This window comes from Chrysemys picta, chromosome 3 (genome assembly GCF_011386835.1).
Source record: "Chrysemys picta bellii isolate R12L10 chromosome 3, ASM1138683v2, whole genome shotgun sequence".
Classification (NCBI taxonomy): Eukaryota; Metazoa; Chordata; order Testudines; family Emydidae; genus Chrysemys; species Chrysemys picta.
In genome coordinates, this window is record NC_088793.1 from 71,164,029 (window position 1) to 71,179,079 (window position 15,051).

Here is a 15,051-nt window from a genome sequence, read left to right on the forward strand (position 1 = left end):
CCTACAACTGTGGTCTAAACTCTCTCTCAGATAAAAAAGTTTGAATTTACAAAAGAATCAATGCCATCATTGCTGCTCGGGTCTGCTTGTGAGTCAACAACATCCCATGATTAATGATCTTGAAGGCAGCTGGCAGAACTAGCAATATCATCATAGATGCTTGATTTTTATCCATTACCAGGAGGAGATAATTGACCAATATAACCAGTGCAGTCTCCTGGCCAAACACAAGTTTCTATACAGATTGACAAGTGTCAAGAAGACCAGGAGCATCTTCCTAGAACTTCCCTACTGGCCCTCACCAGTCAGGAAAAAATTGGACCTTAAACACAGATGTAGCACAAAGTTCTTCAACATCTGGAGTACCTCTAAGCAATACTGTCCTAAACTGAGTTTGCCACTTGGGATACAGCTCTGTGCTCCTGAATGCTAATGCATTGCTCTGGGTCAGCTCAATTATATTTGCAAAATAATAAATTTCATCACCAAATGTGGGACTCAGACCAGCCATTGAGCAGAGACAGTCCAGATTAGTCAAGCTGTCTAAAGAACTCCTGTCTGAAATTTGGTAGAGACTAAGAGCCATTCCTTTGCTTCATGTACAGCCATGGCATAAGAATTTTAAAAATCTTTACTCAGCTTTTACCCAAGACTTTTACTATGAGCACCCTACCACTTCATTTGTCAGAGGTGATTCATAAACCAAGGTAAGCTGTAAGAGTAAACCTGGGGAAAAGAACATCAAGGGGACACCGGTAGGGAAGGCCAAAAGATTGTTAAAATATCCTCTGGACAGAGTGATTCTTTGGAGAAACAACATTTTCCCTCAGAGCTCTCTGAAAATCCTTTAGTTCCATTATCCTATAAGGCCAGACCACCAAAACGGGCCCTTCATTCTGACAGGAGAGAAGTGCTACAGCCACAAAGTTGGGAGAGAATATTCACTCCATGACACAGGTATAATTTTCAGTTGCCTTTACCTGAACCAAACACAACAACTACAGCATGACTTGCTGTAGGAGTGAGCTTGCAACAAGCTAAGATAATCTCATAGCTACCATTGTTGTCAAGAAGTCCTCATCTGACTCAGGGAGTTTGTCATCCATGTGGATGCTGATGTCAACACGAACAATCAGCCTCAGAGGTTCCAAAACCACAGTAGTGAGGAATTTCATCAGCTCCAACAGAACCTTTGCAGTGAAGCAGGGCAATCGGGACATGGATAGGAGGACATCTTAACCCCTGCCCAGGACTCACATGGAAGATGTACACCGAGCTTTTCTGGGCCCAATCTGCCCTCAGTTACACAGCTATAACCCCCCCCCCCCATTTTAATCAAGGGGGATTACAGCCATGTAACTGAGGAGAAAATGGAATCCTGCCTCAGGGCCAGATCCTGCAAATCTTCCTCACATCAGTGGTCCTCCCTTGGACAAGAAGTCACACTGACATCAATGCTAATGACCCATTGGCTTCAACACAATTACATTCATGAGTGAGGGTTTACTGAGGCTTCAGTCCTTCCTATCTACACTAGTGATATTTTAACCTTTGGGTTTACTGTGATATTAACTAGATCAGCCACAAAGTAGACCAGTGAAGGACCTGATCCTGTAAACCTTTATGCCTGTAACTTTACTCTCATGAGGAGGCCTATTGATTTCAGTAGAACTTCTCCCATGTCTGTGTCCAGGAGCAAGCGAGTGCAATGTACTTGTCTGCACTGAATGCCAGGCAACTGGGAGCTATTTGGTTCATGGTGTAGGAATTATCTGAAACTTCTCAATGGGGAGCAGAAAATGAGGTATCAGAATTCTCCCTTGAAACAGTGAAGAAGGGGAGAGAGGAGAAATTTACTTTCCAAGCAGTCATGAGTGGAAGGGCAAGATCCCTTACCCTTTCTGACTGGGACACAGCAGGAACGAAGATAAAGAAAAGAGGAGCTAATGCACGGGATAGCATTATAGTGTAGACATGCCCTATTTGAGCTTGATCCCATTAGTTGCTAAGGGTATGTCTACACTATAAACTTATGTTTATAAACTATGTTAGGTCCATTTACAGCCCTCACAGTAATTACCCAGTAGGGAGCGGAGAGCCTGGCGGGGCAGCTGGGCTCCTGGCGGAGAGCTCTGCGCCTGGTGTCCAGTCAGCTGCTCCATTCCCGCTGGGGAGGAGGGAGCTGAGAAGCCTGGTGCAGCTGCCCCATTCCCGGCAGGGAGTGGAGAGCCTGGGGGGTGGAGGGAAGGGCAGCCAGGCTTCTGGGGGGGAGATCCGTGCCTGGAATCTGGTCAGCTGCTGTGCTCCCAACGGGGAGCTGGGAGCCTGGGCGGCAGTGCAGATTGGAGTGGGGAGGCTGGCTCGGAGCAGGGAGTCAGGATCCCAGGGGGAAGCAGAGCTCCCTACAGGGAGCCTGGGCAGCAGCCCAGCTTGAAGCAGAGACTGGAAATTTGGAAACTGACAAGAATGACCGCTAATAGATGTAAGTAACGCAGTGTCTTACAGGGACACTGTGCCGCCCTAACTACACTGACATAAGCCCTACACCTCTTGTGGAAGTGGAGTTATGATGTTGGTATAGTAGGCCACTTACATTGGCAGGAGCAAGGCTGTAGTATATACACTGACATAATCCGGTTGACGTAAGCTGCCTAACACTGTAGTTTAGACCAGACCTGAGTGTCCTCAATCTTCAGTGAAGATAATGGGAGTTGCATGTGCTCAGAACCTCATACGGTCAGGCCCAAATTGGATTTCTGATTTTCGTTTGCCAGGGAGAAGGTATCAGTGTGTGAAATCCTGGCCCTACTGAAGTCAGTGGGACTTGTCCCCCCGCTGCTTACGTCTCCATTTAGCTTTGGGTTATTTCCCCACTGGGCAAATGGCTAGTAGTGACTGGAGAAAATTCAGACAGCTGCAGAGCCTGCTACTCCGCTTGGACTCTTACACACAAATGGTCACCCACCCAATGGAAACGACTGTATATTAAAATTATGTTATGGGTCTGTTTGATATTCAGAACAGCATGAATATGCCAGCTAAGCCCCCTCAAGACACAGCATTGGGATGAGAAATGAGCAAAGTTGCTCTGTTCTACTCAGATGTTGGAAAAGCTTGAAACGTTAATTTTTTATGGTTGTGTTCCTCCATCAGCTCTTGCTATTATTTTTCATGCAGTTTGTTTCAATGTGACTGTCTTAATTCCTGCATGCTCTGGATTATTTATATGCTGCAAACTGAACTCTGCCCAGGAGTGCTCCAATGTAGTTTGTGATTAAGACAGGTGAAGTACCAAGGGCCTGTACAGTTTACTTGATCAATTAAACTAGCCATCCAGCAGGCTAACAGACCATGCAGGCTCAAAATGACAAACTTGTGGGCTGATAAGAAATTGGCACTCAGGGCTCTCCTGTCTGAGGACTGTGTATATTAATACAGACCAGGCTGATTTTTAGAAACTGGAGCTCTGCTGAGTGTAGCTTTATCCAGGCATGTCTAGCAAACCTACAAAAAAGTTGTACATTCATTTGCTTGTATGTTTCCAGCATCAGGACTGCAGGATTGGGCCCTTCAGTAGAGTTACAGCAGTGATTAACTTGGTCTTTTATGTATAAATACAATAGGGACTTTCTTGTTACAATTGCAAAAGGCAGTATAATGTAAATGTATTAAAACAAACAGATTTTTTTAAAATTCCAACCATATTTTGAGGGAACCTGGGTTAGTAACGTTGGTTTAAAAAAACCAAACCTCTGTCTTCTTTAAGACCATTCAGTCTCATTCTCTCTTTCTCTTGTTATCTTTCAGAGCATGCTTCTCGAACTATCATCTATCATGAAAAAATAATGCCAGTCTGGGGACAAGAAACAAACCAAAGAATTGGGTACAAACCATTCCTCAGCAGGAAGCAAAAAAAGCAACCTCTCCGTTTATTCTGAAGCTAAAAAGCATGATGCAGTTCATGGAAGAAAGCCCTTGCTTTACACACCGCCAAGTTTTATGCCAGCACATGTAGCAACGTAGCCTGACTCCCATTGTGGGCTGACAACCTGCTTCAAAACTCAAGATTTCACTCACATATACCAAGCAGCAGCTGCTTCATGTGTGCAGTAACTGCAGAAATAGCCTTGTGTCCTTGGAGAACATTTGGGAGGCACAACTTGTTGTTTAGGTCTGTAGTGTTTATCTCTATAAGATGCAAGATCTATACTTTCAAAGGAGTGGTAAGAGCAAAGATATTTGCAAGGAAGGGTTCGTTAGATAGGAAGGTTTTCTGAAGGATTCTTTTACATCTCACTCCCCGGGGCCTACTAGCCAGTGAATAAAAGATGAAAGCAGCACACCAGGACTTTGTAGCACAGTCCTCCTGGTTTAACAAAGAGACCCGAATCCAAGCGGCTGCTCAGCAACCTGGGCTAAAGTGAAGCTCACATTCTTTTAGGGATTAATTGCCACTCTGACATTGTCTCCCTCATTGCCAACACCCTCACCGCAAAAACACAGTACACACAATCAAATTGGCTGATTGCTTTTTAATGTGCAGCTTATGCATTCTTCTTCAGTTTGCTAAATGAGAGATCCTTAAAACATCTGCCCGGGATCATAAAGATCTCATTCCTTTGTTCATTCCATCAGTTCCTATATGGGCTGTACAAAAGAAAAAAACATGGCCTCACTATTTGATAGGAAATAGCTGCTTTGGATTATTAGATTTCTAATACGTGCACGACCCAGGACAATCGCACTTCCAACCCATGTATCTTAAAAATAAGGCACCTTCTCCCAGACTATCCATATCACTGTCCCCCATCACGTGCTCATCAACTCCTCCTATTCATTATTCAACGACACACTCTCATCTCTTGCCTTTGTTATCAATGCTCCATTTGTTCCAGTGGAGAATCACATTTTTAAGCAAGCTAGTTGGTTGGTATGTCAGTCTCCCTAATCATGCAAAGCCTTTGTGGTTCTGACAGCTGCACCGAAATAGTAGTAAAAAGCATCCCCCCCCGCCAAAAAGCGCCAAGTGTAAAAAGCGATTAGGCTGCTCACTGAACTTGCATAGTGCTTTTATCCTAGTTTTAATGACTTCCATCCATACTCCTCAAGGATGGATCATTGCCTCAGTTACACACTGTTTGGTTAAGCTATTGCTTGTTTTTTTTTTTTTTTTTTTTTTTTAAGTGAAAAATGAAACCGAAAACCCCAGCCATTAAAGAAGCAGCCGTGACTTCTTACGGATGGATAAACAAAGCTTGACTATAGACAGGGAGTAGAGTATGTGCTGTATGGAGATATAAATGATGAAGTATCTTCTGACAAACTTGAGAGGAAAGGGGCCTTTGCTGATGTATGTTCCAGCTTTTCCAGCAAGATTCTGGAGTGTAGTATCACTGTTCTTTTTTTCTGAAGGAGAGGGGTTATTTTACTTATAAGGACTCTGCTGGTTTAAAACTCACAGGCCAGGTTTAGTCCTGTAGAAGCAAAAGGGTGCAAGGGGCAGCGGCACTGGCAGAGGCATTTATCCTCAAAACTGGGCAGTCTGTGGTGTACTTTTTTGTCTATAAAAAGACTATGGCTTTATAGGAGCTCTCCCCGATGGAGGCTTCCTGGGCAGTGCGCTGAATTAGTGTGCATCTCCCAGCGGGCCTAGCTAGGTCACACCCACTTTGGCCCTGATTCAGCAAAGCATTGAGCACGCTCTTAAGTCAAACTGAATCAAGGCTTTTGTGGGTTGTGCTGGCCAGCTCCCGGCCTCCAGATGGACTTGGGATTGCAGGCAGCTCACATTGCTATCCCCTTCTTTCTGGCAATCTTAATGTGATGGCGGGGGGGGGGGGGGAGGAGGGAGTTGCAGCCTGGAGACTTTAAAAAAACGCATTAAACTTCCTTGTCTGAGTTACCACCACCTTAACAGTATTAAAACAATATAATTTGCTTTCTTTTGTTTACGCTCTTTATTTTTTGCATTCCTCTCAGCTTGAACAATGCTAACACATGAGCCAGACTCATTTCCAGGTTTCCATTCATTAGTGGAATGCTGCAATGTTTGGGCTGCAAATGCTGCAGGGATTTTTGTTTGCTTGTTTGTTCTGGGTTGGAATTTTTGCTTTGTTTTGCATTTCCATAGAAACAATTCTATTTTCTCTTAGGTTTTGTTAAAAAATACAGTGGTTACTTAAGTGATGTTGAGAATGCAGGATGAGAACTAGCTTGAATCAGTACTATGGGAATATAGTTATGAGAGTTACTCCGTACACTCAGTCCTACATCAACACACCTCTGGTAGTCCTGCAATCGGGGTCGGCTCTAGCATTTTTGCCGCCCCAAGCAGAAAAAAAAAAAAAAAAAAAAGAAGCCGCGATCGCAATCGGCGGCAGCTCTACCGCCGCTTCATTCTACAGCGGCAATTCGGCGGCAGGGCCTTCGCTCTGAGAGGGAGTGACGGCCCCGCCGCCGAATTGCCGCCAAACGGCCGGACATGCCGCCCCCCTCTTCATTGGCCACACCAGGCACCTGCTTGCTACGCTGGTGCCTGGAGTTGGCCCTGCCTGCAATGGACCTGCCTGCAGTACAGATAGCCAGTCGTACTGTACTCAGCCTAAACGGGTGGAGGTTTTGTCATGTGGTCAAAGATTAACTATGTTTCCCATATCCTCCAGAAATTAACCATTACTCTTGCATTAATAAATAGGACATTAATTTCAGAGGCAAGAAAAGTTGATATACAATACATAATGATATGTCTTTATTTCATCAACAGAAATGGTGTCTAGACAAAATTCAGTTAACACTAGCAATTCAAATGAATGGAAAGTTTTTTTTTTTTGCACAATACTGTATTTACAATGAGTAAATGAAGTTTTAAATTCATTAGTTCATAACAATGCTTTTTTTTCCAAAAAGGTAAAAATTCTTAGTAACAGAGAATAAGCATCAACAGCCATCTCGTTTATACAATAAAAATCACAAGAAACCACAGTCACCTAGAAAAAAATAATAAAGACAAGCTTAAGAACTAGTACAATAAAATGATGCATTGAATTAAGTTACATTAATCGCATAGAATCTGTGTAAAAAGTATGTAGAAAAACACCTGATGTAACCTGTTACAGTCATTGACCAGTTATGAGAGGTACAGAGGATTATACAGGTAGATATGTGTGAAAACTGTCCATATACTGTTTGACCTGTGGAGGAAGAGAAGAGGGGTTGTACCCCCTTGCATACACGGATAAAACCCTGTTTTGAATATGGCCTCTGAAATCTGTAAGGCATATATTAGAGGTGCACTTGTATCCAACTGGTTCTGGAACAAACTCTTAGGGCAATTCCACTCTTGAAATCAAAAGGTGATGCTTGAAATTAATAGCAAATAACAAGCATCGAAGATCACCAAAGCGTTTAGTATAATTTCTGCTAGTCTGAAGGATCCAGATACTTTCGGTCAGAGCATGAGTAGCGAGTACAGTATCTAAACACATACAATTCTTTCAGTTATAGTACAAATGCAGGATAACATTGTCTCAGGAAAATGCAGTGTTCTAAATATGATGGGTCCAAGAGAGAACAACAATCCAGATAATGAAATTGCTCCCCCATCACACCATAAACTTTAGGGTTGTTGGCTTGGCCCTGTTATAGAGATGGGTTCAGCTGCGAAACCCAGAGTTCAGATTCTAGACTCTCCCAAAAGTCTGTGGATCCAAGCATCCCCGTTTGGTTTTGGAGCCATCTCCAGTTCTAAGAAGTGGACAAAATCAAATACTGACAATTCTGTCTTATCCACTTTTTCAAAGTCAGTTATTTTCTGTATGCCCGTAATCAGCCCACAGCGACAATTTCGGCATTGCATGTGTGTTTTTTAATCATGTGGGTGGATTACACCTACATAAACGGCTATTTCATATAAAGTTAACAAAACTGGAATAAGAATGGGATTTACCCAACTGTTATTTTTCCTATTGTTTGATTTGGCTAATTATTATGTCACAGTTTTAAAAAAAGCATTTTAAGCATTCCTCACTGCCAAAAAAGGGGATTTTATTTGCCCAATGGCAGCATTATATGTGTATTACAGTAAAAAATTTGATATAAATACTACCTATCTTGGTGGAGTGTAGGAAAATACTGTACACTTTGTCATTGCAAGTAATGCCATTATATCTTTCACACTAAAGAGAATAATTTATTATTCTACAATCCACCAACAATAGATTTTTTTATATAAAGAGTCACTTTTTGAATGCACATGTATATACACATATATTGTATTCTGCAGCATCAAGTCTGATGCCTGAGTCATGAAATATTCCAAACAGTATTATAAATCTACATATATGTATTATAAACAGGTGAACATACACACACTAACTGTAATTACATATATAACTAAGTTTTGGATTGCCTTGGCAGAGACAAACTACAATACAACCTTGATGTGTAGAGAAAATACACATTATATGTTGTAGGAGGCAACAGAATATAAATTCTTTGTGTTATTTTTATCTAAAGTAAGGTGTAGCTAGAAACATTAAGACATGCCATACTCAGCAGATCCTCTTGACTACATCATCAACTCCATTGCTCTTACTGAAGCTAAACCTTTTCTAGACAGAATCTAAAAGACATACATTTAAAATGATGCAAATGTAGACTATGGAACCTGCTAACAAACCATCACAAAACGTATTTCAAATTTGAAGGAGATGAAGATTGCTCCTCATTTAAATCAAGGTAATCAGTTTAACTGTGGAGGACTTGAAGTAGATTAGAATGCAAGCTTGTGTAGGCTTGACTAATATTCCCTATGTTTTATGTTAAAATACACTACAGTTCTGTTCTCTAATCCCAGATTTATTTCTATTTTAACATAAACAGCAATGGAATATATGACACCAGTGAGGATGTGATCTAACTTCTGGAATTACAGTGTTTCATCATGTTTTCCTTAAAAGGTCAAATTTTCTCTTATAGGATTATGCCAATTCCAGCATACAGGTTTGTTTTCTTTCATTGGCAATCATAAGGTTAAATATTAAAAATCTAACTATACAAATATGCATTTCTATTTAAGCTTTTTAAAATAAAGACTCAACAAAATGTTGAAGTTAGGATTAACAACCATACTATCAGCATTAATAATTTCTCTGGCAGCCAGTTATTCTTTATTGACAAAGTTACTTTTATCTAGTTCCCACTCTCCCTTTTAAAGAGAGGTAGCAGTTGGCGTACTAATCACTGTGGTTTGCCTTTGCAACACAACATTTTTTACTTCCTGGGGGTGGGGAGGAGGAATACAAGGATTAGATCCAAAAATATAGTGCATCTTAAAAGCAGCATATATCTTAGAAAGACATAATAAATTACGCATACAATATATAAAATAATAGTTTTATACTGCAGCATCAAACTCTGACGCCTGAGTCATCATATGTTAGGAAGTCTGTGATATAAATACTGAGATGTCCTGATAACATGGCTGACCTTTTTTCCCCCGCTACCTCTTTGTTCCAGAATCAGCTTTTAATGAACTTTAATTACTTCCAAGGCACCTCCAGATAACGCAGAGAAACAAATACATTATATAGTGTAGTACTCATTTGACACAAGTATAATAAGCCTAAATGAAATGAGGTTTTCTGGCAATACAAGTATAGCAAAGGTAAATAAAAAGGAGAACTAGATGTACTGGACAAAGCTAGATGGCTCAAGAATTCACACTCATGCTATATTGGTGCAGCATTCAATATGACAACCCGGCCCAATCTTGCACAAAATTTCAAAGCAATACATTAGAGACCAGAAACTGCAGCTTTCTTCATGAATAACTGCATGATCCTTATTTAAAAAGATACATTTTTGTTGGCTAAACCTCTTAATTTGCTAAATATTGTAGTTAACTTTTTTTTAAAATTGGATTTTTGGTCAACTGTTTTAATATCAGATTATTTATTTCAACTCATGTCCAGTTCTGAAGCTAATTCTCCTAGATGTTTCCCTTTAAAGTTAACCCAATAACAGTTTTGAGAGCCACATGGTTCAGAAGAGCAAAAACATATACGCGTAAATACAGGTCAAGGAAGCAATGACAAATCAGTCACTTCTAACGGTGAAGAATGAAATCAAACATCATGAAAAGCTTGAAAAGCGAGCGAGAGAGAGAGACTTATTTGAGCAGTGGTTTTAAATATCAGTTCCCATGAAAAAGAAAATCAGGAGGCCCAGCACCAGAATGAGCCGGGTCGATCCCAAGAGCTGCAGCACATGTTCTGTGGGTGGCTTTTTTGTTTGTTTGTTTTTAACCGTTGGAATGAGGTCAAGAGTACCAGTTGCACATGAGTCGTTAGCAGGGTAAATCTTCATGTCAGGATGCTAGTTCAAACTTTGTTTTATACTCATAAAACATTCCATCTATCTATATAGGTGGTCACTTAAAAATAAAAAAAAGGCAACAGAAAGTCTTTAAAATACTGTCAGTTGACAAAAAAAAATAGCTATGATGCTATAATGTGATTCACATTTAGTTTTAAACTCTAGCTTTCACTATGGTCTCACAGAAACAAGACATCTCTGCCAAACACAGAGTTGTTCTGCAACGTCAATGAATTCAAAGGAAAATCAAATTCCCCAGAAAGAGCTTCTAGCTCAGTTTGCTGCACAAAATGGCTGGGGGTGGGAAGTGTTCCAATATATTTAGATCTCTATCTTTTAAAAGAAAGGATGACTTTCCCCCCTTCTTCAACTGTGTGAATTAGGAATTTGTGGCATTTGGATATCTCTGAACATTTAAAGATAAGGATTTTGCACAGAAACGGTTAATACTTAAACATAAATTATGATTTAAAAAAAAAATCACATATCCTACATTATATACTAATTTCTTTGTGCATGCAGAAAAAACATTTTTCAACAAACATGGCACATGCTATATGCATTTCCTCCTCCGTAGCTAGGCTACCGTCGTTTGGGAGAAGAGAGCAGAAGCAAGACTGGCAAGTCCGTGACGGCCCATGAGCACAATCTCAAAACACAAAAATAGAGGAGAGAGGGAGCTGATTCCTCCTCCAGGAAAAGATGCTGATTTACTGAGTGCCTCAAAAGAGCACCAGGACACACCCGTAGTGTAAACATTAGCACAACAGAACCTATTGTCACTTAGTGCTTGTGAAAAGCTGCTTTTTCAAACAGGTGTGCCCAGCTGGTCAATTTTGCAGCAAGAGTGAACAATGTCAATCTGTACAGCATGGGTGGTGTTGTCCAGGATAAAGCCTCAGTACTAGCCACACACCCTGGCGCAAATAGGGAAAAGAATCACAAAATATAATTCAATACACTTATAATACTACTAATACTGATACTATTACTACTAATTCATAATAAAAATGTTAGGAGGACGTTTTTCTGCCTATGCTGTACATAGATGTTATGCTTGGAAAGCTGCTGTCCCACGCTATCATAACACAATTCACTGATTACCTGTTTCACCGTATCACTTGAGATACAAATTCAATACAGTTACAACTAAGCCAATTCTCTGAGCAGTCTCCTGTGAGACAGCACTCTTTTAGAAGTTGACTTGTGCTGATGGCAATGCTGTAGAATAAGAGGATTCTATAACACAACACTTCAAATGGTAAGCAACCAAATCAGGTAACGTTTTGCTCCTTAGGGTATACAGCATTCACTTGACTTCTGTAAGCAAACATCTGTAAGTCTCAGTTATGGGCCTGATCTTGCAATTCTTTCCTACATGACTAGTCAGATTTCAATAGGCCTGATTCTGATCTCACACCAGTGAGAATCAAGAGTAAGTCCACTGAAGTAAATGGAGTAACACCCTGGTAAAACTGGTGGGAGATCAAAATCAGGACCAATGCTACTATACCAGTTGTTTTCAACCCACGGCCTGCTTGTGGCCCAATCAGCATATAGCTGCAGCCCATGTGACATCCTCAGGGCCATACAGGTAGTATATATATTTTATGGATGTGACCCACATAACACAGAGAGCTGCATATGTGGCCCAGAATGGTAAGTAGGTTGAGAATCATTGGACTATACGTCTGAGTAGCGACAACTTGCCTGGGAAAGGGTGCAGATTCGGGGTCTGATCCAAAACCCACTGAAGTTGATGGGTGTGTTTCCATTTACTTCAATGGGCTTTGAGGACCTTGGACCCCAATTTAGGAACATATGCTTGACTGACCCACTTTTTATATTTTATTAAAGAGCAAAATACATCTTACCATATAGTCCAAAATCATAATTAACAGCATTTAAACTTTGTTTGGGAAAGAAAAAGAATATAAAAATATTCAAGCAGATTTTCTTTTACACATTATAGGGTGAATTCAGTATTTGGCAAGATTGTTCTTCCTACATAATCATCTCCTGAGTGTTTTTTCTATTAGCTAAAACTTTATAATTTTCTTTCAACTATAAAGCAAAGAATACAGTATACTCAAGTTATACTGAAGTCACAACTTCATTATGAAAAGAGGTTTGACCAGAAACTCAGTGCAAGTGGCAAAGTTGACCATTACTGTACAGTATCTGCAAGAAAATAAAATAAATCCACATTGCTCAAATGGCACAACATGGCTGTGCCAAAATCAAAAACCTGGATATAATTAAAATCTCAGATAAGCTTCCAACATTAAAATTTTATAAATAAGTACAAACTGAATGATATTGCTGAACTGTGAACCAAGAAAAAAAATCATGTAACAAGTTACCAAACTAGTTCTAGCATTAAAGACAAAAAAGGAATGTTGGAACTTGTTTATACAATATAAATGAAAGTTTCCAGTTGTAGGATGAGAAAAATTGAGGCATGCAGGGACTTTTGCATATGGAGATATATATTTTATATATATTATATATAATATGTACAGTTTAGCTATAAAACTTTGATGTGTAAAGAAGCTGTCTTCAATGAAAAATTGAACATTCAGAGGAAATTCCTGAGTTAGGGTTTTGTGACATGGGTCACTGAGAAAAAAGCTGCAGTTGGGTCCTCAGAGGTGTTATGTCCATCCCTGTTAAGATTGAAATTAACATACAAAAACAGACAGTGTTGCCACTGTTTAATTCCCTGCCTGAGCAAGGGATAGCACCATTGTGAAGATAACTCCTGCTTGTAGAGAGGAGGGAATACTTAAAAACAGTATTGCTGCTAAGACCACTGTAGTGTGCACCAAATACGTTCTTCTAGACAACAAATGAATACTGCCACTGGCTGACTGAAGAACACCTGACCAGGTGTAATGTAAGGTTACAAGTCACTAGGTGTAATCTTTCCTAGGCTGCTCATCTGTTGTACATTTATCAGTCATTTCCTGACAGAAGTCTACTGTCACTGTTTGGCTACTCTGTTCTAGAGGGAGCTCTCTTTCTGAGTAAGTACCTTGGGCAGCTCCATCAAGCCCTCTTCCGGTTGTACAATTTTCGGAGACGTTGTTAGGTAGCCAGTGAGCTCCTAGTTGCACAGAGTCTTGCTCTGAGCAGCACTGCATGCCTTCCCCAACACACTGGGATGTCACTAGGTTTTGCTCTACTCCAGCTGGTGAAGGGTTGATATTGGTGGCTGTTGGTAGATCCATAGGCCTGAGAACAGGGCAATATCGGTGCAGGGCTTGGATCTGTTCAGGGCTCTGCATATCCCTACACACTTCTTGGGAAAGACATGAGAAGTTATCTAACAATTCTCCCATGCATGCTTTCAGCTGATTCCTTTCAGACAGTAATTTCTCTTTCTCACACACCTGAAAAAGAAAGAAAGCATCTTAGCTTCATAAAAGGCCACTTACTGCAGTTAAGGCTCTATTCCAGTTTTACATGTTGCTTTATCCACTCTGTAAAATTACAGACAACATTCTGATTTTGTATGGCACAGGATAAGTCACAGATACATGCAATACTTTGTCCTCTACCTGCTCTTCATGGACTTGTTGCTTGCATGCTACCATCTGCAAGATGTTTGTTCAATAGAGAGAGTGGTGAATCAGGGTGATACATTTTTGACAATTGGTAAGGCTGAGTAGATAGACTGAGTGTGCAGGCAGATAGATGCGCGCACACACATGCGCTAAAGGAGACCAGAGGATTTATCTAATGAAAAATACTGACAAAAATGCAAAAAGCTGCAAAAATGTAAAGAAAAGGCCTGAAATTACACAAATAAAGAAAAGCAGATTTTCAGTCCAGAAGGGATCATTATGATCATCTAATCTGACTGCCTCCATTAAACAGGGCGTTGAATTTCACCCAGTAATTCATGCTATATATTGAAGATGCTCTTGATCATTTAAAAAAGTGCATGTATGAAAGTTAGCTGCAAGACGACAATGGGCATCAATGTTATGTCAGCTTCAGACCCATCATCGGAATCATATAGTTTCCATGCAGCCATGAGAATGGGAGAGAGACAAAGAACAGTTTACATGAAAAAACACCACCTGCCAAAATATTGATAAATCCACCAAGAAAACATAAAAATAAACAGATGCCCAAGTGCATCTTGAGATGAATAAATTATGTAAGAAAATGTATATTATGTGTGTGCAGACAAGGGAGAATGCAAGTGGGTGGATGGATGGGTCTGTGAGAGAAGCATGCAATGTCATGAGCAGGGAATAGCATTTCACAGGTTGACCATCCTTAGATCACCAGTGTAAAGGAGGTTGCCGAGATCTGGGAAATAAGGACAATGAAAAAAATTTCATCCTTAATAAAAAAATAAAGCACTCCAGGTGATATTATATACATGAAGAAATGGGGACTTACTGGTCACCTGGGGGTATACAGTGTGACAAATTAATTTCAGATAAAGGCCTTGAGCCTTTAAGTCAATGAGAGTTTTGCTATTGGTTTTCTTATGCAAAAATTAGTATGTGATCCTGAAATTGATTGCTGTCTTACAATGCGTATATGCAAAAGGGCAGAGTTAAGGTTGCACGAGCTACCTTAATTTTGGCATTTCCTAACTTTTGTGCTTCATTTAGTTCTTTTAATGTATTCTGTATCGCAAAAAATGTCATGGAATGTATT

General features: G+C 40.2%; 1 protein-coding gene across 9 annotated transcripts in view; it reads right to left on the reverse strand.

The window, feature by feature from the left end:
- Positions 1-6,720: 6,720 nt before the first annotated feature.
- BACH2 (BTB domain and CNC homolog 2) overlaps positions 6,721-15,051 on the reverse strand; it is a 252,104-nt gene continuing 243,773 nt past the window's right edge. For all 9 annotated transcript variants that reach the window (XM_065588206.1, XM_042857593.2, XM_042857592.2 and 6 more), the window contains one exon: positions 6,721-13,766. In XM_065588206.1, coding sequence (XP_065444278.1) covers positions 13,287-13,766 — 480 coding nt within the window. In that variant the 3' untranslated portion in view covers positions 6,721-13,286. The remainder of the gene's footprint in view (positions 13,767-15,051) is intronic.